Here is a 24484-nt window from a genome sequence, read left to right as displayed (position 1 = left end):
TGGAGTAATCCATCTTCTTTCCTATTTAGGTCCCAGGTAGAGCCTTCTGGTGTTGAAGGAATTCACATTAATTAACAATGTGATTTTAATCAGTTAATAAGCATATATTGAATGGATCACAAAGGCCCTGCTCCCAAGGAACTCCATGTGTAGCCGGGAAAAAATGAGTAAAGATTATTTTTTTAAAAATCCAAGATCCATCACTCTAAGGGACATGAAAGAGGCTTAATGGTTCAATGTGGACAGCCTGGGTTCAAACACCAGCTCTGCCACTTAGTACTTAACTCTCCTGGGTGAGTTACTTGACTCTTTGCCTGTTTTTCCATCTGTAAAATGGCAATGATATTAATGCCTCCCCCAGGGGTTGTTGTGAGGAATAAGCAAGTTAATATTTTAAAAGCACTTGGCACAGTCTATAGGCACATAGTAAGTACTATAAGTATTTGTTATTTCAAATAAAAGAGAAGTCCAGTTTAAGTGCTGTGAGAATTTAGAGAAAGATCAAGAACAGTGTCATAAAGTGCTATCAGGATAGATGGCTTGAATTATTTTTTTTAATTTTTATTTATTTGTTATTCATTTATTTCTTTTTGATGGCTTGAATTCTTGAGGGAGGAATAGGGGAAGCTGAAGAGGAAGATGGCAATAGAAATAATAGGTGACATTTGTCTCATTGGTTTGTTATCATTGACAACCAACATTTATTGAGAACTTATTATGGAGCCAAGCTCTAGGCTGAATGCAGTATCTATCTGATCTTTATACAACCCTGTGAGATAGGAACTATTTTTAATTTATCATTCCCATTTCATATGTGGAGAGACTGAGGTTTAGTAAGTTTTAGTAATTGGCCCAAACTCTCACAATTAGAAAGGGAAGGAGCCAAGATTTAAAACTCAGACGTTGACTGCAGAGTCTCCATTCTTGACACAACAGTGTCTCACCCCGTGTGGTATTTGTTGAAGCATAAGGTGCTCGATGGGACTTAAGAGGAGGTGCTGCTAAAAAGGAGGTCCAGGTCAGTGCATGGGGGAGTATTGGCCATCTATCCTTCGCTGAAGTGTCTGCTCCCAGGCCTGATGGGGATGCTCTCTTTTGGTGCATTCATACCCTCTGCTCCTTTGAGCATTTCTAGTGGGTTCTGCCCCTGAAGTTGATGTTCACCATCTTGGGGACTTGCCAGGTGTTGCCTACTCTACTTTTATTTTTTGGATTCTGTTTGTTCCTGTCTTGGTGGGCTTGTGAGAGGAAGACACCCACTTAGATGTGACAACCAAAATGTCTCCAGACATTGCTAAGTGTCCCCTGGTGGACAAAATCACTCCTGGTTGAAAAATCATTGCTTTAATGGTTAATGGCATTGGCTCTGGAGCCACCAGGACATGGGACCAAGTTTCTGGTCTGTCACTTATGGTCTTGGAGGGTAGAGTGTCATAGGCATCACAAATCCCTTGCATCTGGAGCAGTTACTTAACTCTTATACCTCAGTTTCCACATCCAGTAAAATGAGAATAGTCAATCATAGCATCTAGCTGTGAGTAGGGAGACACTGCCTTACTTTTTTCTCTTTTAAAACTATGAACAAACAAACAGAGACTCGTGGACATGGACAGTAGACTAGTGGTTACCAGAGGGCAGTGGGGGAGAAGGGGAGATAGATGGAGTAAAAGGGGTCAAATAATGTGGTGACGAAGAAATCTAACTATGGGCGGTGAATACACAATGCAATATATATATATGCAACTGTACACCTGAAACATACTGGATTTCGTTAACCAATGTCACAGTAATAATAAAATAATATAATTAATAATAATAATAATAAAAAGACACTCATCGGATCCCCATCCACCTGAAATGGGTTTTAGCTATGATTACAAAGAAATCTTGATCACTTCTAAGATTGATGCAGATTTCAGTTATTGTTGGGTGTCCAATAGCTTGGTACGATTTTGAAAGAAGTTCTCTTTATGGAAATAGTTAACTTCTACTATATTAACCTGTGTCCACATGTTTGATGTTTTCTTTTGAATATATGGCTTAATTTTCATCTTTAAAATGTATTGTCTTCTGGGTATCTTTTTGCTTTTCCTCTCAATGTAGATTATGCTAGGACATTCTGTAATTTGCAGCTCCATAACTCTCAATCATTCCAGTTGTTCTTCACGTGGGCATTTCAGGCACGCACGACAATGCACTACGGTTCCCCTCACACCAAGCAGAGGCCCAGCACAGCAGCCCAATTCCCAAGTCTTTTGGCCACTGGAGAGGAAGTCTCACTGCTTTTCGCTTCTTTCCCATACAGGAAGTTGAGGCAGTTGCCTGTGGTTAAAGAGCTTTCCTCAATGCGCACGGGTTTATTGGCTTGTGGACATTAGAACTGAGAACTCTCTAGTGGACACGTGAGTCTCCTGGTCTGCTGATCTCTTTCTAAAAGCTGATTTCCTTTGTCCTAACGGGAATGAAATACCCTAGAATCTCAGGCCGAGAGACCCAGAAGGAATTTCATACCTGAGCCTCCCAGTGGCCTGTTCAGAATTGCAAGGTGAATGAATGGCCTTCAGCTAATCTCAGGCTGCAGCCGAAACTTCTCCTGGAAGGACATGCAGAGTTCCCCATTTGTTCATTCCGAGAAAGATAACTATGATTGATCTTTGATCACCAATATCAGCACTGTTCCGCCAAGCCATCCCTGACCACTCCCCAATCTGTCTGGGTTAGGGAACCCTCCCAGGTGCCTAGGAAGCGCTGTGTACCTGCCTTTCTCATTCTCGTCTCTCTCGTCATATCGCACTGGAATTTTCTTTTGCCTTGTCTACATCTTAAACATAACTGTGAACTTCATGAGGGTAGAGCTCGTGTCTTATGCAATCTGTGGCCCCGATGGTGAGGCTAGTACCTAGCTCATAGCGACTGCTCAGAAAAAGTTTGTCAAATGAGTGAATAAACAGTGGCTGACATGGTAGCCAAAACGTTCTTTCCACATTCATTCTGGAAAAAACATCTTTTTATGCAGTTTTCTCTAGCAGTCACAACAAGGACACAGACTGTTCCCCTAAAGGAAAAAGACAAACTGACCTTGTCCTCATTACCCAAAGAGTAGAAAATAACTGAAATTCTTCCTTTTGAGTTTGGGAGAATTTTTGGGTCTAGTTGAGGGAAAGGCAAATGAAAATATATATGCTGCTTTTTATGATGATTAGGAAAATACCTCCCTGGAACCACAAGTTAACATTTTGGTAGCTGGGGCTACAATTAGAGATGGCAAACATCACTCTGGGTTTTGCTGGGTTCTTCCTCTTTCCATGGCAAGAAAACACAGGGAAATGAAAAGCAGCTTCTCCTTTTGGGCCCCTCACCTAAGTAGCCTTAACAGAGCAGGGAGATGGAGCCCATAAACATGCTTTGAAAATGGTGAGGGTTAGTATATATGTTACATGCTTTGCAACCTGGCGCCACTATTGCTGAAATGTTGATGACTAAAAGGAGTCACAAACTATTTAGGCTAGCAGTATTTCTGTTGTTGTGATTGTTGAGGTAGGGGTGAAGGAAAAATCCATTTGAAGGGGAAGAGGCTCTTTTATTCTGAGAAAACACTCTGAGGGGCTTTTAGGTATTTGAAATCAAGCCAACTTCCTAACTCTGGAATGGAGAAGTTGGGAATAAAGAGGAGTTAAACTGTGTTGTATAACACCTGAAAGGGATGTCTTCATCCAGGAAGTCTGATCTCTGGGGATTATTCTTTCTGGAAGAAGCCAAGGGTAGAGGGGGGTGGAGGAGGAGGGCTGGGGTGGGGAAAAACTGGCGAGATCAAGGGTGCACCATGAGGTGTTCTCCCAAGTCGGATGCTGGGGGCCAGAGAGTTAGAGGTTGAGTAGAGGTGGGGTGAGGTTGTGCTGAAAATAAAGATGCTGTGCAGTTTTGTTTTTGTCCTTGGTCCCTCCCAAGTGGGAAAAATGACATATCAGAGAGGTGGGAAGATGAGAGGGCTGCAGGAGAGGAGTTTGTGGAGCAGCCCCTCTCCAGGTCAGTGGGGAGGCAAAGCTTCTAATTCAGAATTTCCGATTTCAGTCTATGTGCTAACGGAACAAGCACTAACTTGGAATTTCCTAATGGGGAGTGCTTATCGTAGCTCAAAGCCTCTTTCCAACAGGTTTGCCTGCTGTCCCCCACTATCCTGGTTTTGTTCAGCATGCTAATGTGGGGGGCCTCTATTTGTTGATTTCTTCCTCCTCTCTTCTGCTTCTTCCTCTGGCCACTGATCTAGTCCCCTGGACTCTAGGCCTCCTGCCACTATTCTCTTTCCTGTCGGACCAGTGCCACTTGTCAAAAACGCTCCAACTTTCCTATCATGCTAGAAGATTGTGCTAGAAGACCTAGAAGACCCCCATCCTCCCTACCTCAGTGGAAACAACGCTGCATATGGAATCAGGGACTGGTCTTGGAGTCCCAGCTCTGCAACTTTTTGGTCACGTGTTTTATTTCTTTAGCCTGTAATTTCCTTATCTATAAAATTGGAGTAATGATACATACCTACTTATCATGTAGGTGAAAGCACTTTGTAAACTGTAAATTGTTTAGCACATTAATATCATTCATCACTTGGTCTAACCCAAGTATCTTTCAACTATTATCTGGATTAAAATTTTTATTTTTATTGAAATCTAATTCACACAATATAAAATTAACCTCTTTAAAATGAAAAAGTCAGTGACATTTAGTACATTCACAATGTTGGGACACCACAACATTTACCTCATTACAAAACATTTTATCACCCTAAAATAAACCCCTTACCCATTAAACAGTTCCTCCCCCATTCCCCTACCCCAGCCTCTGACAATCACCAATCTGTTTCTGTTGCTATGAGTTTTCTGGATAGTTCATATAATTAGAATCATGTAACATTTGTCCTTTTCTTTCTGGCCTCTTTCACTTAGAAAAATGTTTTTGAGGCTCATCCGCCTTGTAGTATGCATGTATCGGTACTTCATTCCTTTTTATGGCTGAATAATATTCCATTGTATGGATATATCACATTTGCTTCTCCATTAATCTGTTGATAGACATTTGAATCGTTTCCACCTTTTGACTATTTTGATAGTGCTACTATGAACATCTGTTTACAAGTTTTTGTGTGTACATGTTTTTAATTCTTTCAGGTATATACCTAGGAATGGAATTGCTGGGTTATATGTCAATATAGTTTAACTTTTTCAGGAACTCTGATTTTTTTTTTTTTAGGAAAGAAAAAGAATTTAAAAAGCAAGAGTGAAATTGGAAGGACACAGAGATCAGAACGGCTCCTGTGCAAGGATGACACTAATTCATGTGTTCTAATAAATAAAATAAAAAGTCAGGACTGTTGGAACTATTCCATATTTTGGTTGTTGGTAGTTACACAAGTATATGCATTTGCCAGAATTCAAAGAACACTGAAAACAGTGAATTTTCTTTTATTGTATGTAAATTTAAAAGGTAGATGACAGAGAGAAAAAAATGCTCATTTACTTTTTAAAAAAATCATTGTCTCATTGCTATGGCAAAAGATTGATAATAATATAATGTTCATTGATGGATGACTAGCACTTATAAGTGAGTTATGGTCCAGCCATTCCATAGAATGAATATCCTGCATCCTTAATAAGAACATGCTAACCTTCCCCAAAACACAGAGAGGCCAAATTCAGCCTGGGGAAGAGGAGATTCATTGGAATCCCATTTGGTTCCTGGTGCATGAGAAGGTTGTGGAGCTTGAGATATAAGAAGTGAAAATGTTCTATGGCCCAATAACCACTTCACAAGTAGAACTGCCTTTGTAGCACGTGCGAACTGTTTGCGTTGTAAATGAACTAGGCTAGCACACTCACGGACTCATTTTAGACCACAAAATGTGGGGCCTGAGGCTTACTTTGGCCATTTGGGAGCTGGCTGCAGCTCTCCAGATTCCATGCTAGATGGCATCCTCTCTCTATGGAGGAGACCTTGACAGCCTCGGGGAAGGAATGCTGTAAGCTTGGTTCCCACACAAGCTCATTTCCATGGAAGGGTAACCCATGCCTTTTGCTTCTACAGGAAGAAATGAAGCTGTTTCAAATCAATTGGGCAAATGAGATACCATATTCTTTTTTACAAAATTGTCAAAGAGCAACCTGTGCAAAACGTTACATTTTTTAAACTGAGTATTTGTTAGATTCTAATTAGCATAAACTGGCTAGCTAGCTGAGACTTCCAGAAGGGAGCAAGTATGCCCTTCTTTTATTGGGTCAATTAAATATTCACATACCTGCAATGGCCTATCTTAGGACAGCAAAAGCTTTGTATTAAGGTCTCAACGATAATTAGGCCCAGTCTCTGGAGCAAGAAAAAGTTTGTTATTGCAGCATTAAGGTCGAAACTGCTGGAGCCCATTTCACCTATGAGTCATCTGATTTTAAGGGCTTTTAACATTGCATTCATCTCATTTCCTCCTCTTTAAGAAGCGATTCTATCTTTGTTGTCAAGACTGTATCTACATTTCTATTTTAGGCTACCATGCTCAAATGAACCTGGCTTTCCTCATGTTATCACCTGATAGATGCTGGCCATAAAAAGACCATAAGCGATGGTTTGAAATCGTTCCTTATCCATAATAACAGAAAACCATTGGCTTTTAGGTAGAGTACTTAAGAAGAGGCTGTTTTTCCTCTTCCCACCCTGAGTTAATTTTTATATTTTTGCTGTGTAAATTTCCTTGCCAGTTTGAACATTTTCCTTCCATCTAAATCTGATTGTTCAGCACTGAACCAAATGAAAAAAGTCCAGCTTTCCCTGAACCATTTTTGGGATAAATATCTTATGTGTCAGTCTGAAAAGTGAATTGGAATTGGTCTGCTTAGTTTCCTTTAAAATTGTATTATTGGTTTAACTACTGGGCTGATGGCAGGAGACAGTTGCATTTGAAGATGGAGGTACAGTCAGACAGCGGGAAGTCCCAGGCACTGAGAGATTGCCCATGGCTTTCTGTAATGTTGACCTCTGATATCAGGGGCTAAATCTGCCTTACTTTTCCCTTTTAATCTGTGATCTGGCAGGATATGGGAATTTTGATAGTTAACTAGTATGAAATAACCAGAGGCCTAGGTGGGGTTGAGCAGTGCCACGTTTGCTCTGAGTTGGCAAATGCTGCTACATTCTCACTACATGTAAGGCAGTTACTAGGTTCCATAGAGAAGGGAATTTAAAGATGAAAGGGACACATTTCAAGCCTTCTGGTGGATAAGGCAGACACCTGAATAAGCAGCCTCATCACCCACTTCAGACCTCCTCTATACAAAGGGCGCAACAGCTTTTTAGCAATTCAGTGCCCAAGTAAGTCTACGGAGGGGATCCTAAATGAACACGGCACCAGGGAAGGAAGCCTTCTGTTCTCACTAAAGAGGACCACGTTAAACTCTGTGGCACCAGAAGCACAGAAGCCACGTGTGGTTGGGACCATCGGAAGATGGGCGCGTTTCACCAGGAATCTCTTTTCTGAACTTGCAGTTAAGACTCCAACAGATGAGCCTGAAAAGGCTTGTTACCAAGCTGGGTGTTTAAATGTCGATAGGTCATAATCATCCAGCAACACCAGGGTGAAGCATCCCAACGGATGTATGAAGATCAGCTGGTTCATCTTGAACCAAAGGCTGCTCAGGCCCCATCTCTTAGAGGCATTTTTTTCCCAAAATGTGTTGCTTGGAGGTCAGTTTTTTTTTTTTCCAAAGTGTGATAATTCTACTACTACTCACACTTCACAAATACTGGTGGGGATGAATAAAAAGTTTTAAAGCAACTTGACTTTCAGGGGACATATTAATAGAAAGACGATAGGTAGTCTACGGCATGGCAGAATTTTTAATGTTAAATTTAGTAACTGCTGGGGACCACAGAAGGGACTTCGCAGAGGGGAGGGAGTATGGCTGGAAACATGCGTCCAACTCCACTTTCAGCTCTCATTTCTCCTCCTTACAATCTTCCTCAGTGCTTGAAATCACGTCTTCCTCTCTGTTTCCAAGTCCTTTGTGTATGTGTCCACGATGGCCCTGAGTCCACTTTATCTCGGTAGTTTGCCTCTCGTTTGCCTTCCTTCCTAGTGGTGATCTCTTCTGGGAAATCACCTACTTGTATTCCCTACAGCGCATGGCACATAAAGGGAAACTTTGAAGAATGAGAGAATAAATGGGAGAATGAAAGCACCATCTCCAGCTGTTTCCTGATGATTAGAAAGCTGTGCTGCAAGGAAAGGGAGGGAAACCCCAGCTCCAGCACTATTCAGAAAGCCAGATTGATTTTTCAGGCAAAAGTAATTCATATTTTAGGATGAAGATAGGTCTGTGACTTTGCAGAACAGTCAATTTCTATTTACAAGAACTCTGAGCAGCTTTATCCATGCGATACAGGTGCTAATAGAATGAAAGGATTTCATGTTCCTTTTGCATTTCCAGCTCAGCTGATCCTGAGTGGAATTAGAAGTCAGTATTTGTCTTGGGCATATTCCCATCCCTCTCGAAGTCACCCACTCCTCCATTTGGAGTTCCCTTCTTGCCGTCAGCTAGAAAGAGTCCCTGTGTTCCTATTGATATTTAGTGGACTACTCTTCCTTGAATCCGACCCATTTTTTCAAGAGGACTGCCAGTATTTAATGCAGTTAATTGAAAAGAATGAAGCTATAATGGTGGAATTATGGACTGCGATGGAAAACCCCCTTAGGTCTTAATCATTTAGCCAACTGCCTGCTTTGCCTTCTTACAATGCAATTTAAGTTCGCTCTAGCAGCCAAAGAGAACAATTGCAACCAAGTTCTGCTGGCCAGCCCGAGCTAGCCAGAAGTTAAGTGCATAAACTCTGAGTCAGACTGCTAGGTTCAAATCCCAGGTCGTCTACTCATTATTAGTTGTATGACCTGAAGCAAGTTATAAAATCTCTCCTATAAAATGGGGCTATGTTCTCTCCCTCATCCAGATATTGTGTTCAATGATATAATCTTTGGAAAGCACAGGACCAGGCTCAGAGTTGGTATCCAGTAAATCTAGCCATTATCATTCCATTCTTGCATTGGAATGTCCTAATTTCTTCATAGAGGCACAGACACTTGACGTACAGCCATTTATTTTGTAGGCAGGATGTATTACCGTGTGGCAGAGAGAAGTAGATAGCCTTTCACTTGCTGAATGACCATGAAGAACTGATTTATTCGATCTTGTCTGTTTCACATCTGTAAGATGAGGGAGAACAGGCACGAATTTTCCAGGATTATAAACTTAAATTTGCCTATAGAAGCCAGATAGGTAAAATCATTGGTGACTAAGGCTGGGTATAAGACATCGGAGAGTAGTGGGGATTATCGTTAGTTGTAGAGTTTTGCTACTCAGTGTGGTGCACTTGGAGTTTGTTAGAAACAGCAGAATCTCAGGACCCATCAAGGACCTAGAGAAACAATCTACATTTTAATAAGATCCTTAAGTGATCTGTATGCACGTAAAAGTTTGAGAAGGCTGCTATGGAGCACAAGCCACCTAAAGGCATTCAAGTTTTTTTTGTTTTTTAATTTTAATATTAAAAATGTTTTTTAATAGCAAATTTAGGGTTGCATCAAACCTTAGGCTGCCAGCAAGTGATCATCGTAGTTGGTGGTTCTGAGATGCTGCCAGCTCTAGGATTCTCTCTGAGACTTTCTACTATAAGTTAGGGCTCTGGGCATGTGGATTTCTAGCCAAGACAAAGCCTGGTTTGCTTAGAACAGTAATTCCTGGAGCAGAAGATGTCTAAGAAGTTATTTGCTCAGCTCCCTGCCTTTTAACGGGTAAACTGTTACTGCCCCCACTATGAAGACAAGACAAGTGAGGTTCAGGGAGACCAATGACTCAAATCCAGACACTAGGAAGTGGTGATGGTGGGTATACTCCATCAGAGAACAAGACAATCCTGTGTGTTAGAATCAGCAACCATTCTGGTTTCCAAGGCCTGGAAAGTCTATCGATTTCTTTATATTCTCCAGTGATAATTGTTCTCCGTTTCTCTTGGCACCTCCCTGCCACTTCCTGGAAGCCCTGGGGACAGAAGGTTTCCTCCTTTTGCACAGAGAAGGCCCAGAGCCGGCTTCTGAGCGGATATCCGGCCTGCAGGATGCAGAGGAGGCAAAGGCCTCATTGTTCTTGGAGCCAATCTACCCCTCCCCCAACCCAGAGGACACTCGTTGCACACCCTCGGGGTGACCGAGTGCCCATCTCCCACAAGTGAGGTCTTCAAAGGAAGCAAGGAAGCGAGGCTGAGCGCTGAGCTGGAGTCTGATGCTCTGAACAAAAAGTGGAAAGGCGCTAAGAGCCCCAAGATAAATAAGCCCGGAATTTGAAAACGCATTTCCAACACCGCCTTGGCGCTGTTACTCATTAACGCTCCTCACTGCCGACTCAAATGATTCTGTCTGCGTTATTAATCTGAACGCGTTTGTTTAGACTGGGGATCGTTGATTTGCGGGCCCTACGTGCGGGAAAGCAGTTTAGTAGCCAAACGAGCCGCTTCCCACGCAGGGATCCCTGGAGTCCCGGCCGGGCGGGCGCGGGCGGTCCCGGGCGCGGGGGGACGCCGTTCGCGTGGACCCGCCGCCGCGCCCTCACCCCGCGGCCGCCGGGGGGCGCTCGAGCTACACGGCTGCTGACGCTGCCGCCAGCGCCGGGTCGCCACCGAGTCGCAGACCCTTTCGCGCCCTTAGAGGAAACAAAGTACACCTTTGTCAGCGGCCGGGCGCGTGTGCGTGTGAGACGGCGCACAGTCACCGGCCGCCGGGTGCGGGGCCCGCTGGCGCGCCTCGCCACCCCGGGGCTGCAGCCCGCGCGAGGGCCCGGCGTGGCCCGGGGGAAGGGGGTGAGGCGCACGGCCGGGCCGGGCTGACCTTCCTCCCACCCTGAGCACGTCCCGCGTGTCGGCCAGGGCCCGCACCCGCTGCTGCTGGGCCGCGGCGCTTCGCCCGCCGTCGCCGCCGTGGCCCGTGGACTTTGCTTTCCCGGCTCTCCGCAGGGCGGGAAGCGCACAAGCCAGAGCCCGGAGCGTGGGAGTACGGGTCTGGGCCCCGGGACTGGGGGGTCCGGCTCAGCCGGCCTCCACCCGCCGCCCCTCGAGCCCCGCGTCGTTTGTGAGCCCGGACCGCGCCCACCTTCACTCTGGGTGCGGGTTCCGGGGCAGGTCTCTAACTCCCGCAGCAGCGCGCCAGCCCAGCCCCAGCGCGGCGCGCGGAGAAGACTACAAGTCCCAAAAGGCCCCGCGCCGCGAGTGCCGAGGCAGGAGGCGCTGCCCGGCCTGGCGCCTGCGCAGTGCGGCCGCCGGAGCCTGCTAGTACCACACCCCCGGGAGGGACGGAGGGGAGGCAGAAGCATCCGAAGCATTAAAGCATCCGAGGGAGCCGGAGGGGAGGAGAATGGAGTGATAGAGAAACGCGGAGGGTGGGGTGGGGAGAGTGTTGAGGGAGGGGGAGGGGGACACAGAGGGAGGAAGAAGCAGCGGCGGCGGCGGCTCCTCTTTGCAGAGGGGGAAAACTCTGAGGGATAAGAGCAGGAATAATGCGGTAGGAAAGGCGGGTTCCCGGCTCCCGGCTCCCGGCTCCGGCAGCAGAAGCGGCAGCCCGAGCAGCGACAGCGACAGCACCCTCAGGCTCTGACAGCCCCACCAGCCGGCTCCCTCGCTGACCGCCGACTGTCAATGGAGCTGGAAAACATCGTGGCCAACACGGTCTTGTTGAAAGCCAGGGAAGGTAAGAGGCAGGGCCAGTGCGTTCCTGGCTCATTCGCCGCGGGTCAGGGTGCGGGTGTCGGCCGGCTTGTGGGCTGGGGCGTGTGCGTGTAGGATGCCCGCAGTGAGTTGGTCGCGAGCAGGACATCTCGGAGAGCTGCTCCGCAAACGCTTCAGGGTTTTGCCCTTGGGCTCAGAGAATCTGCACTTGGGTAGAGAAGGAAACCCATCGAGGTTGCAGGGATTAGGATGCTAAAATATCCCCTAGTTTCCTGCTCTAACCTTACAGACATCGCGGCAGCTGTTGAAAGGTCAGTTGGAAAAAGCATTCATTCAGGAAGAGATGGACAAACATGAAAATAAAATAGCTTTTCGAGTCTGCCCGGGATGGTTCTGAGTGTGAATTGGTGTGTGTGCGTGTGTGTATGTGTGTGTATGTGTGTTGCTGGGGGTGGAATTAGCAGAAGCCAAGTCTTTGCTTGCGCAGGCTGAGTTGATACAGGCTATTGCTGGAAACCATCCGCTGGGAATGTTTCTTAGGGAAATCCCGTCGTGTGGAAGGAAGCCTTTTAAAGGCAAAGTAAGATGTTGAGGAATTAGCCCGTTCCTAGAATAACGAGAGGATGGCTGTACATATCACCTAGAAAATAATTCAGGATTTCAGACGTGTTTTTTTTTTCTTTTCTTTTCTTTTTTTTTTTTGGACTGGAGATGGGAGTAACTGAATTGTTTGATTTTGGCTCACTTAAGAAAAGAAAGGTAAATGTACCAGTGCTTAGATGCGTTTTGGATGCAAATCATTAGATTTCCTGCATTTAGTTGGCAGGAAATGTCTAAACGGAATGGGTAAGATCCTGAAGTCAAAGCTATAAACACGTTTTGACGCTTCCCTGAGATGAAAAAAAAAGTGGCTCGGAAACTTAGATGCTTCCTAAAATGATTGTGTGCCTGTAAACATACATATTTAGGAACACCTGGAATTTATGTAACATCTCTTTTGCCAAGATTTGAGCTTTGGCGTGCAGCCTTTTATAAAACGGGGAAGTGGTTTTTCCCTTTCATGGGAGGAGGCTTTATTTGACACCCAAGGTAGAAGACAGCCTAAGTAAGGTCTTGACTTCAGAAGGATACTCAGGGAGCAGCCCACGAAAATGCCTTACCTACCTCTTAATATTTTTATTCACCCACTTTGATGAATGAAGGAAGAATTTTTGGCCAGCGATAAAACGATTCATGTTTATTCAGCCGGTTCCATCACCTTGTGGCTCTTGTACACGCTGTGCGGGTTAGGGTGATGCACAGCCCATTAATTCAACTCAGCGTTCACGTCGTAATTTCGTCGTCATTTGTCGCTCTAAAGCAACCGCCTGGAAGATTTGCTTTGAAAACCTGAGCAGAGTTTAAAATATGCAGGTCCATCCTCTCCCCAACCCCGGCCCAATTGCTCAGCTTTGGTGTGAGAACAGATTTGTAGGAGAGGCTGTTTCTTGGCAACTTCAGTTTCTAAGGCCTGATGTTTTTTCTTTTTTCCTAACCTGAAATTTTAGCGAGCGGAAACAAGGTGGGGGACTGATGGTTTCTCCCACAGACTGGGCAGTGCGTCCCGGAGGGGAAGAAGCGGAGCAAAGAGCCCCTTCCCACCCGCCCCAGCTCTCAGCCTTTGCAGCCGCCACCTAGTGGTGGGACATGGTTGTATTTCTCAGGGCTCGGAGGCTGGGAAAGTTTTTTCCCTCCCTCCATTCTGAAATTATTTCTTGGGAAATCACTGAATAGGATGGTGCTGGAGGCTTCGCAAGTTTCACTGGTTTCTCCTGTTGCCCCGGGGAATTCTGCTCCCGAGATTTGCTGCTCTACACGTTCCTTTGCCTGGGGCATGCTTTTTCTTCCCTCCTCATTTGGTTGCTTCTTTTCAATGTTTTGCTTGGAGTGAGCAAAGTATTGTCAGTTTTCTCCCCCAAATTTGTCTGCCCAGTTTTTATTTTTCACCGAAATGAATTCACCGCCTGATATTTTGGCTTGTCAGGTTAACAAATTTTTTTCAGAACCTTAGGGAGGAAAGAGCTCTGCAGGCTTTCACTTCAGGGTTTTGCTCCAGGGAGACTTATATAGGTTGACGGAATTACAGTGATTAAAAGCGCTCAAGAATGTGCCTTACACTTCCCTTTCCTCTTAAAGTCTTTTCAATTTCTCTTTGAGAGTTTGGTAGTCAGCTCATGGTGAGAAAATAGCTCTCGACGTTGCCTTTGAAGTGGAAAGGGCCTTGCCTGTATGGAAATGGAGAGACTGACACATGAATAAGAAAAATTAATCACGTGGAACCCATTTTTAAATTTGCATTTCTTTCCCTCTTTTCCTCTTCCGTCTAAACAGAATCCACGATTTTAAGTGCTCCCATTTTCTTCTTGCTGGGTCTTTATTAAAAATGTGAGCACGTATATTTTAATTAGTGTAAAAGCTTTTAGAAATAAAAGCAGTTAATTTTTCTCTTCTCAGTTCACATGTACTTGAAGTGATTTTTTTAAATTAAGTAATTCTGCAAATAATCATATTTTCCAAATATTCAGAAGTGAAAGTTCCAGTCAGTTTAGTGAAATACTAACATAAAATTTATAGTCTCTTAAGAAATCTCAGTTGTTTGGAATGTTTAAAACACTTCTTACTTGAAGATTCTTGTGAATGGTTACAAATGAGAAATATAATTGGTGAATGTGAAATTTAATTTAGTTCACTTAACAAAGTATATTGTAAACAATCTGAAACGTGGCTTTCAAGTAAGTCATGTTTGTCTCAAACAACAGAGAAACAGGCCTAGAAGAAAGACAGACACACTTTGCAAATGCTGTAAAGGAATTTGTAGCTGATATGTTGGTGAATAATTTGGGGGCCTATCTTTTGTTATTATTATGCATTCTGAAAAGCAGATGACTTCTAAATTCACAGTAAATTCAAATTTGTACCATGATAAAACATAAAGTGGAAAACATGCATATAGCAATATATTAAAAAACATGAATATAGAAAAACTGTAAGTAGATTAGAGCAAAAATGATTCATTATTAGTAATTAGAAAACAAAGCAAGCAAATTGCACCTTTGTGATGTTTTGAAATAAGAATAGGTCAAGATCTGGGTTCAAAATTTTAAATCACCCAAATGTATTTTGTGGGCCATTTATTTGTCCTGATCTTATGAGAAAATACCAACTTGGTCTCTCTTAGGAACTTTAGATTACTCCCCTAAAAAATGATTAAGGAAAAAAAAGAAAGAAGTGGAGACTGAATTCATGCCAATTTATGGAGATGAGCTAAGTGATTAAGCATTTAATGAAAAGAGGCCCAGACTAACTCTATCTATTTATTTACATTTCAGAATCTCAGAAGATTGGCAAGCAAGCTAGTGTTGAAATTGTAGTAGTGAGAAAGAGTGTTTGCAGAGTGCCTTTTGTGTGTGCATGCGGGTTTTTTTTTTTTTTTCTGTAAGGATTTTTGTGTTTTTCTCATATTCTAGATCCGTTGCCTCACTCTTGAGTGAACAGTGGTGAGAAGAAATTTTGCAGGGTTCTACCTTTCCTATCTCCACAGGCAGGTGACAGAGGGAGTACTGATCACATTTTCCTGAGCATGATTCTAGCAGGCACCAAGCACAGGAACTGAGACGTCAGAAGCCTAATGACTTTGCCATTGATCACAGTTGCTGAAAACAAGAATATGTGAGAACCATTTCCTCAGACAAATCGGTGACTTGTTGTCCTGGCTCTTCCTGATGGTCAAGACTGGGGTCCTGGGAAAAGGTGAAGCTGGGGGCCATCCGAGGCTAGGGAGGGCAAGAGGAAGTGGGGAACGGCATCCAGCCCACGAGGGCCAGGCTCTGCTTGGACAGACGCAGCATTCCACAGCAAGATGAAAGCCCAGGCTTTTCTTCCTTCTTTCTCTAGGACCACTAGTTCTTCACAATGAAATTGGAACATTGGTGTTTTGTTATTAGAACACTGAAATGTCTCTGAAGCTCACAGCCCTCTTACTGCTATCGGCAGGCGTACGTATGGCAGCCTGTGGCTTCGCCCTTGAATCTGATGGCACAGAGGAGCAATAGCATTCATCCTGGCACAGGCAGCCCAGAGTGTGGAAATGCTGGCTGGCCTGTTAAGCACAATGCCATTACATGTCGCTCCCTTTTATTTTTTCTAAGTTTCTTTTCAGTACCATCACCTTGGAGGTAGAGAAACCAAAAGCAATGTTTTCAGGTCTTGCTCTCTTCCAGAAAGATTTCAAGTGATGATTTTAATGAACGCAGTTGCTTATTTTTAAAATCATCAGGTAAATGCCCACAAGATTCTCAACTTTCAAGAGCTTAGCTGCTTCTTGTCAGATTCTAAACTCCAAAAAGCTTGATTCTTCCAGTGCCCAAACTAATCTGTGTTTAAATTATGTCTCCAGGAGCTGTCACTCTTGTAATTGCTTGCTAAATGATACCCTTTAGGTCTGGGCTGTAAACTTCTGTAACGTCCAAGTGAATTTCAGGAAAGAGCTCAACAGATGACCAAATTCACTGTCACCAAGGGCTATTCCACTCATACCTAAGAACTCCCGATATTCTTAGGAAACCATCCAGGATTTCAGGCAATATTTAAAGTTAATATTTGTTGCCAATATATTTGTGGCTCAAGATAAAGCATTGTAATATCTAGACATTTTTGAAATAAAAAACTCTTATGGTTCCAAAAAGATTTCACTGAAGTAGATCATGCAACTCAGAGGTGAAACTTGAGGAACAATAGAAATTTGGCTACAAATAGGTGACACATAGAAAAGGAAATTAGGAATTTCTTCAGTCTTACTACCCCCAACCCCGACATCTACATCAAAATAGAATAGTGAAGACAAAGGGGTTTAAGATGTGATTTTAAATGATTAAAATGAATTATGTGGGCTTAGATAACAGGAACATAGTAGTTTTTCTACTTTAAAACACATCCTTTTATATTTCAGTGAAAATTTTTATTTAAAATATTTTAAATATTGAAAAGATTTTAATTAATAAATCAAGCTTCTTAAAATTTTATCTTTTGGGGATGCAAACAATCTTGTTTCATTTAGTGCCATCCAAACACTGGAGGAAGCAAGCACTCCATTTTGTGTAAATCATGCTACCTTTTACAAAGAAAGCAGCGATATCCTGATCAGACGCTGCCCCCTCGTCCCCACTTTTCATTTTTGAGAAAACCACTCTTAAATTGTTTTCAGAAATTCTTACAAGGGTAAAATCATTCATTTATTCACTCAGCCTTGACTGTTGAAGGACCTTGTGGCAGGTAACATTCTGGATGTTAGCCTTGGAGAGAGGCAGCGGGAAGTGGATGATGAGATGAAATTTGGCACCATTATTATCTTCTTAGGCATTTCAGCTGGTAAGACAGACTTGAGTAGAACTAGATTTCTGCCCCACCCTTCCCACTTCCAAAGAGTGGAAGCTGATTGTGGTGTGACTTGCTTAGCTGAGTACACTGTATTGACTGTGCTGTGCCTAGAACTTGATCGATAGCCCGAGGGACCAAATATGATTTAAGGCTCATTTAAAGGTCATACTTGAGGGATAGGCCCGAATCTGGAAGACAACTGCTAATTTTCCAAGACAGTGTGTTTTTACGAAGGTCATTTCTTACAAATGAAAACCACGAAACAGAATGTCAAGAAGACCCTTTGTCTGGAATGACAAGATCCAAGAGGAAGACAAGTGTGCAGTGGTGCCTTCTGGGCTGAGCTTTGGTGGTTTTTCTGGGGTAGCGACCTGGATGGAGTTGGTGGGCCAAAGCTCTGGAATAAAGATGGTGGAGGCTGCCTTCCTTTCTGGATTTTTCTTGGGATTGGCTTGGGCACATCCTCTGTGGTAGCCTGACAGCGGTGATGACCTGAAAGATTTAAAGGCATCTAGTCCTCTAAAGCTACCTGTCAAACATAGTAGGTACTAGCTGCATGTGGCTATTTACATTTAAACAAATTAGAATGAAAGATTCAGTTCCTTAAGCATTTGAACCACATTTCAAGGGCTCCATGGTCACATGTGGCTGGTGGCCACCATGTTGGATTGTCCAGATATATGGAACCTTCTCAGCATTATAGAAAGCTCATTTGGACAGAACTGCTCTGGAGTTCTGCACATCGAATTAAATAAGAGTCTGATAAGCTCATAACTTCTGACATGGTAACTGGGGGAAAGGAAAAGGAGGGAAAGAGAGGGAAATGATTGTGGGGAGAGAGAGGAGCAGGGGAGAGACAGAGGAAAGGTGCAGGCTAGATCTGGGGAGCTGGGGATTAGGACTGGCTTCAGAGAAAAATCTAGTTCAGGAACAGTCACAGAGAGATATTGGTGGTGCTGACGAGCCCCCCAGACCCGCCCCCCGTTCCTTTCTCATATCGTTGAGAAATTGGCCAAGATTGAGCCAAGATTTTTCTGAATCAAAGTAAGTGCACTTTATAGATATATACAGAGCCCCATGTTGCTTCTTGAAACTCCTGTGAGGATATTTAAAAATAATCATTTTATTAAGAAAAATAAATTAAGTTGTATGTACAGTAAATCCACAGAAGGAAGAAAAAGAAAACAGCATAGACTTCACAGAGTTCTCTAAAATAAGGATGAAAATAGGTAAAACAATTTTCAGGGTTTCCATTTGTTTTGAAAAGGACAGATCGAGGTAAGATCACAAAAAAAAAGATGTCAAAAACACACTGTTCTTGTATCCACTTTAACATTTCTCTTTAAAAACTGTTTCCTGTGAGATCTGAAACATTTTCAGGATAGAGCACACTTAGAAAGCAACATAAGCAATTGAAACAATAAAAAACTAGGTTGCCTTTCTTCAGTGTAAAGCAGGGAACTCTATTTGAAGTTGTGCCAAAGAGTCAGCTGATAACATCTTCCTGACAGGAGTCAGTAATAAATCAGGCACTGTGGTTTCTAAATGTAAACCCCTTTTTGTTGCAACTGTGGAAGAGAAAGAGGGGTCTCTGTGAGATTTCCTGGAGAGTGGGACAAGGTGCGGCTATAACTTTCCTTCCAGACCCTGATTTCAGCTGAGTGCCAATTTCAGAGCAGTCGAATAAAGTAATTCCTACTAGGTTGTGAATGACTAATAGATGAATCCTCACAGTAAGTGTTTCTACTTTAAAAGCTGTTTATCAACTCGAATCTGTAATTGAGGAGAGGGGGGTTATATGTGACTATACATACATGCCTGGGGACATATGTGACTATACATACATGCCTGCACATGTGTGTGCACACATGGCTGTGATCCTTTCTGGAGTCCCAATTACCTGTATTCTCGTTCAACACCCCTTTCTCCCCTACCTCCTGCACACACACCAACACATCAAAAGACCTAGGTCAGCCTCTTGGCATTCTTCCTTCAAGCAGGGCTTGGAGAGAATCTTGAGTAGCCAAAGACTTGTCCCTGAGAAACTTGTCCCTGTTAAACCAGATGGATGGTGATAGCAACATATCACAGGCAGTGGCATTAATTTTTTTCCTTAATAGAGCCAAGATGTGGGCACTGGGCGGGCAGGCCAGTTCCTGCTGGTGTTGGCTTACCGTGTGCAGGTCACATCTGCCACAAGGCCACTTCCTTGGGGGCTTGCTATGCCTTGGAGATCCTTGCCCTCAAGCACCACTGCCTGATGGTGGCACCTTAGGTGTATGCTCATATGCCTGCAGCTTTCTTTACCTAGAAAAATAGGGAGCCAAGTTGGGAGAGGTGGGGGGAAACCCATCAAAATGATCCTCTGGCAGATTGCAGGGTATCCCCCTCTCCCTCCCAAAGAGAATGTGTGAAGCAGCCTTTTTCTCTAAAAAGCACTCTCAGGGTTCGCCCCTTTCCCCTTTTCAGAGTAATCCTGTGAATGTTTGCATTTAGAAGCCATATCAACATGTGCGAGTGTGTGCGTGTGTGCATGCGTGCGTGTGGTGAGGTGAGAAAGTCTAACCATGGACTTCCTGGGGGGTCGCTGTCAAACTTGAGATGCTGGAGAGGAGGCAGCAGGATGTCACCCCCTGGTAATGAGGGGACAGGAAGTCAAGCCTTTGATCTGCTCCTGCAGAGAAGGTGAAGCTCTGAACTTAACCACTTCTGGAAAGAAGAGGGGTGAGGGATAGAATTACTGAACTACAGGCTAGAGAGAAGCCAGCCGGTGTAATTGGTCTGCATATCTGATAAAAGGTCTTGTGAAACCTCGTTTGAAAATGGAATTCCATCTTGGCATGGGTCTTAGCACCACTTGTGAAATGGAAAGAAGTTGGAGGACAGTCAGCAAATGGCCCAGGAAAACCAATGTTATAATGACTGATGCAGACATTTGCTTTGTCTCATCTTAATGTTGTCTGTTCATGCACCCAGGAAGAGTTTGTTGGGATGTTCAGATAATATCTCTTGAGAAGAAACTCCAAGCTCTAGGAAAAATAGAGGTGAGGGTGGGGTCAAAGAATTGGGCTGCTGACTTGAATGGCAAAGGGTGTCTCGGGATCCAACCTTTCTCGAGCCAAGTGCTGTTGTGGGTTGATGCCACTAAGCCTGTAGTCACAGATGAGGGAGGGTGTCTGTCAGATGAGCATGTGCCTGGAACACAGTAGGTGTTCAAGAAACGTTTCCAAAACAATTGACTGATGCTGTATCTAAGTTACACGGAAGAGAGTGGGGGAGCAGAGAAAGTAAGGTCCTCAAGGAATGGTCTTGATGTCACAGTAGATGGTAAATTAGGAAATGATTCAACATGGTTAAGAATGATTAACTAAGGGTATAGGGCAAATTGGAAAATGTTTTCCAAATGTTTATCTTAACTGTGAAAAATGTCTGGCAAACTCCCCCACTCCCATCCCCAATTTGGAAGTGGTTTGTTTCACTTATTTTGGAAGAAGTAAATATTTGCATTAGACCAAACATTTGGGGCAAACAGTTCTCCCCAATTCTGAGGCTGTGTGGGTTGGAGGAGATGTCTCATGTCGTAACACTCATACCTTTTTTGGCGAAATGGAAGGTAGCTTAGGATGCAATCTTCACATGCTTTTCAAATCACTACTAGAAGGAGGCTGAGAAAATGGAAAGAAAATAGGAAGCCAAACCAGTGATCCTTCCAGACCTAGGAATGGCTGATGACCTGGCATTTGAAGGATGTAATCGTTATAGAAAAATTGCCTTTCTCATGAGCAAAGAGGCTGGATCCAATTAAGACAAAGAAAATGTATGTTAACTCGGAGAAGAACTTTCTAAACAGTCAATTCTGTAATCCTCTCTGAAGAGGAAGAGGCCAACATGACTGGGCTTTATGGATGATGCCAAACCCTGTGATATATAATAATTAGTAACCACTGGTTATTTTGCCACACACTCATTTTCCAAACCACTAACCATTGCTTGGGATGGAATGCACCAGGCCTAGATATTTGCCCCAGATGTCTTCCCATCAGTAGTATCCAATTAGAGGGATTTTAAAAATTAAAGCTTAATTCTCTATAACATATAGCAGAATACAAATTAAAGAAGGACAGACTTGATTTCCTCAATGGTTCGGTGGGTCACCAAGGTGAGGGTTAGTCTTTGGGTACACTTCAAGTACACTTTTCAGTTTACATTTTGTAACTAATTGTTTTATATCATGGTGCCTGGTATTCTCGCTAGTCTTTTTGGCAGCTTGAAAACATTTCAGGAATGACTGTGAGGGGGCTGAGGATTTCAGAGGCCTATTCAGAGTCAAGTTCTTCTTGGGCAAGCGCTTAGAAGTGAACCTGTGTCTGTTATAATTTCATCCACGCAGGGTGGGCTTCTGCACTCTAAATTTCTGCCTTAAATTTGAGGGCTTGGAGGTTCCATGGAAGCAGAATTCTGATGGGAATAGCCCCGGATTGGCTTTGACACCTTCTCCAGTGTCATAAATCCAGTATTTAGTTAGTACTTTGTACTTGGCACTGTGCTAGGGGAAGGCAGGCCAGGCAATGGAGTCTTCCCATCTTCTTTCTTAAAGAATCATTTAAAATGATCAAGCTCTTTATGTCCATTGATTTATTTGATCTTTACAGTCCTAAGAGGTGTGTTTTATTCTTCCCCATTCTTAGAGATAAAGAATTGGAGACTCAGAGAGGTAAATGACTTACTGTAAGTACCATGTTAGTCCTAGAGCCCGGACCCAGTGCCAAGCCCTGTCTCTACATCCGATACTCTTTCTGCTCCATCCAGCTATTTCCCCCAGTCTTACCAGCTGTTGGGAATGTCACTAGTAACACACACGAGACATCTGAAGAAGAATCAAGTGTGCAGCTGTGACTCAGAATTAAAAAGGAGTCATTTCATCTAATTTTTTTTCCCGTCTTTAATTCCTGCTGCCCCGCGCCCCCCGCCCGACCTATGGATGTTGCCATTTTCCCCTTAAGAACTGGGCGGGGCATCTTCTCCCACATACTTGTGGTGTGCACACTGGGCCTGGCGCCCCCAGGGCCTGGCACCCCCCAGCGCACTCGGGGAGGCTGGCACACCTGGGGCCTGGCGCACCCAGGCCTGGCGCACCCAGAGTATGGTCCGTGGCTCCACCTAGGGCACGAACCCAGGACTTTTTGCATGTAAAGCAAACGTGCTTACCACTGCACTATGGAGCCACCCCCAATTCCATCTAATTTTTTAGATTTAAAAAAACTGCGCAGGTAATACTTGCTTGCTAAAGAAAATTCAAACAATGCAAAACACCGAGAAGAAAGTCAAAATCTCTGTCCTCCTATGTGTTCCTGCTACCAGTTCCACCCTTCAGAGATAATTACTGTCAGCATTTAGATGGGCATTTTTCCAGAACTCTACGTATGTGTGTGTGTGAGCATGCAGACGCGTTTGACACAAATGGGATCCTAGTATTCACGTTGTTCTGCTGCTGTTTTCAGTCAGCAGTATGTTGCGGAGCCTTCCCGTATCTGTGTTTATAGTTTCCCACAAAATGGATGGGTGTCAGGAAAAACTTCGGAAATGGAGCGTCGTTTCAGTGGAATGCTGGGTGTTTTCTAGCAGACCCTTGAAGTTATCTGGATCTAAAGGGGCCTGTGTCTTTGATTGTTTTACACTAGTTTTAATAATATATTTAACCAAGCCCCTGTAGTGGGCCACTTAGGTTTTCCAATTTTTAAATATATTATAAACAGTGTAGGGATAGCCTACCCATGGAACAACATCTTTATACATTTATTTAAACATTTAGGTTTTTTTTTCCCCCCTCCAATGGTGGTATCTGTCTAATAGCGTTCTGACTGAGAAGAATAGTAATGGAGTTAAGTGATCCTAGAGAGATGTACAAAATACGTTTTCTTATGAGATAGGTGCATGATACACATAAGGACATGTGATGTGTTAGTTTCGAAACCTTTGGGATTTGATACCCCCCACCTCTGAGTGTTCAGTCATCTTTTCTATGGTATTCAGAGCTTGGATTGGGGATATCTAGTTCAGTCAAAGACTTGGCCATGCCTTTGTAATTGCCCCTGGGTTTTGAACGTGTAAATTAGCAGTGAGCACAAGTCCAGATAACAAGCCCCACAGCTTTGTCAAGGTGGTCCCGTATTTTTTCCCTTGGACCATCACCACATCCCAGAGTCGGCAGCTATGTTTATTATTATTTCAGTTTCAGAAAGAAAGACAAGCTCAGAGAGGCGAAGCAACTTTCCAAGTTGACATAGCAAGAACCCACTTCTCCCCCTTCCCCCCTGGTGCTGACCCATTGCATCCTGTCCCATCTGTAAGGACTTTCGCATTTGGTTGTACATTGCACAAATCTAGGGAGGCGTCCGTCACCCCGTGGAGGTGGTAGATTCAGAAACATGTCTTGGGGAAGGGGCACCTTTTCCCAGTTCTCTCCAAGGTGCCGCATATGCTGGCGTTGGTTCCACATCATGTCTTTCGCTCCTGTCTTTTCTCTGGCATAAGATTTCTGTGTATTTCTGTGGGTTCTTCCATTGGTACCTATCTTGATTGCAGGTTTGCATGCGATTTACCTAGGTGAGAGTTCTACGAGTCCCACCTTGAGAATCAAAAGCACAAATAAAAACAGTACAATTCAAAACAAGTCACTGGCCCCAGCTCTCCACTCTGCCTCCCTCTGAGAGATGCTGGGCATGAGGGCATAGTCCAAAAATATTAAATATCTTTAATATTTTTGTAACTGTTAGAAGAGGGAGTGGCATTTTCTTCCTGGAAGCATTTGTAACTGTGTTGGCTCGTTCGCCGGTGGCTCACAGCTGCCTGGAAGCAGCAGAGTGACCAGACAGAGAAAGGCTGCCTGTTAATTGATGATCAGTCTGAACATGGCTGTGGGCTCACTGTCATCTCGGTGTGCAGGAACGAGCTCCCCCACACTGAAGCCAGCTCCTTTTTTCTCCAGAGGCGGGGTCTCAGGACCAGAGGAGCCCACGTGGGTAGCCAAATACAGGATTGGAGCAGAAGCAATCTATAAAGCAGGACCAGTCCCGAAAGCAGGACTGGTCCCCAGGCCTGGATTTCCCTCAGAGGCAGTACAGCAGCTCTATTACTCATTCCCAGGCTGCGTCTGCCTTCTAGGGCTACAAAGCACCGCAAAATGGGCAGTCTAGAACCACGGAAACTTATTATCCCACAGTCCTGGAGGCCAGAAGTCTGAAATCAAATTGTGGGTAGGCCACGCTCCCTCTGAAGGTGCCGGAGAGGGACGTGTCCAGTCTCTCTTCTAGCTGCTGGTAGC

General features: G+C 44.0%; 1 protein-coding gene and 1 long non-coding RNA gene across 4 annotated transcripts in view; one reads left to right on the top strand and one right to left on the bottom strand.

The window, feature by feature from the left end:
* Positions 1-5229: 5229 nt before the first annotated feature.
* Positions 5230-11238, bottom strand: LOC120608882 (uncharacterized). The gene is made up of 2 exons (XR_005654562.1): positions 11174-11238; positions 5230-10139 (listed from the first exon to the last, which is right to left on the bottom strand). It is a non-coding gene; the product is annotated as an uncharacterized LOC120608882 (long non-coding RNA).
* A 244-nt stretch (positions 11239-11482) lies between these two features.
* The window catches only part of GRK5 (G protein-coupled receptor kinase 5), a 192765-nt gene continuing 179763 nt past the window's right edge, over positions 11483-24484 (top strand). For all 3 annotated transcript variants that reach the window (XR_005654559.1, XM_039870872.1, XM_039870871.1), the window contains exon 1: positions 11483-11767. Coding sequence is in view for 2 of the 3 variants with exons in the window: in XM_039870872.1 (XP_039726806.1) it covers positions 11716-11767 (52 nt within the window). In the remaining variant the exon portion in view is untranslated. The remainder of the gene's footprint in view (positions 11768-24484) is intronic.

This window comes from Pteropus medius, unplaced genomic scaffold, assembly GCF_902729225.1.
Source record: "Pteropus medius unplaced genomic scaffold, Ma_sr-lr_union100, whole genome shotgun sequence".
In the NCBI taxonomy this organism is placed as follows: Eukaryota; Metazoa; Chordata; class Mammalia; order Chiroptera; family Pteropodidae; genus Pteropus; species Pteropus medius.
Note: the sequence above shows the minus strand (reverse complement) of the source record. Positions and strands in the feature narration are given on the sequence as shown.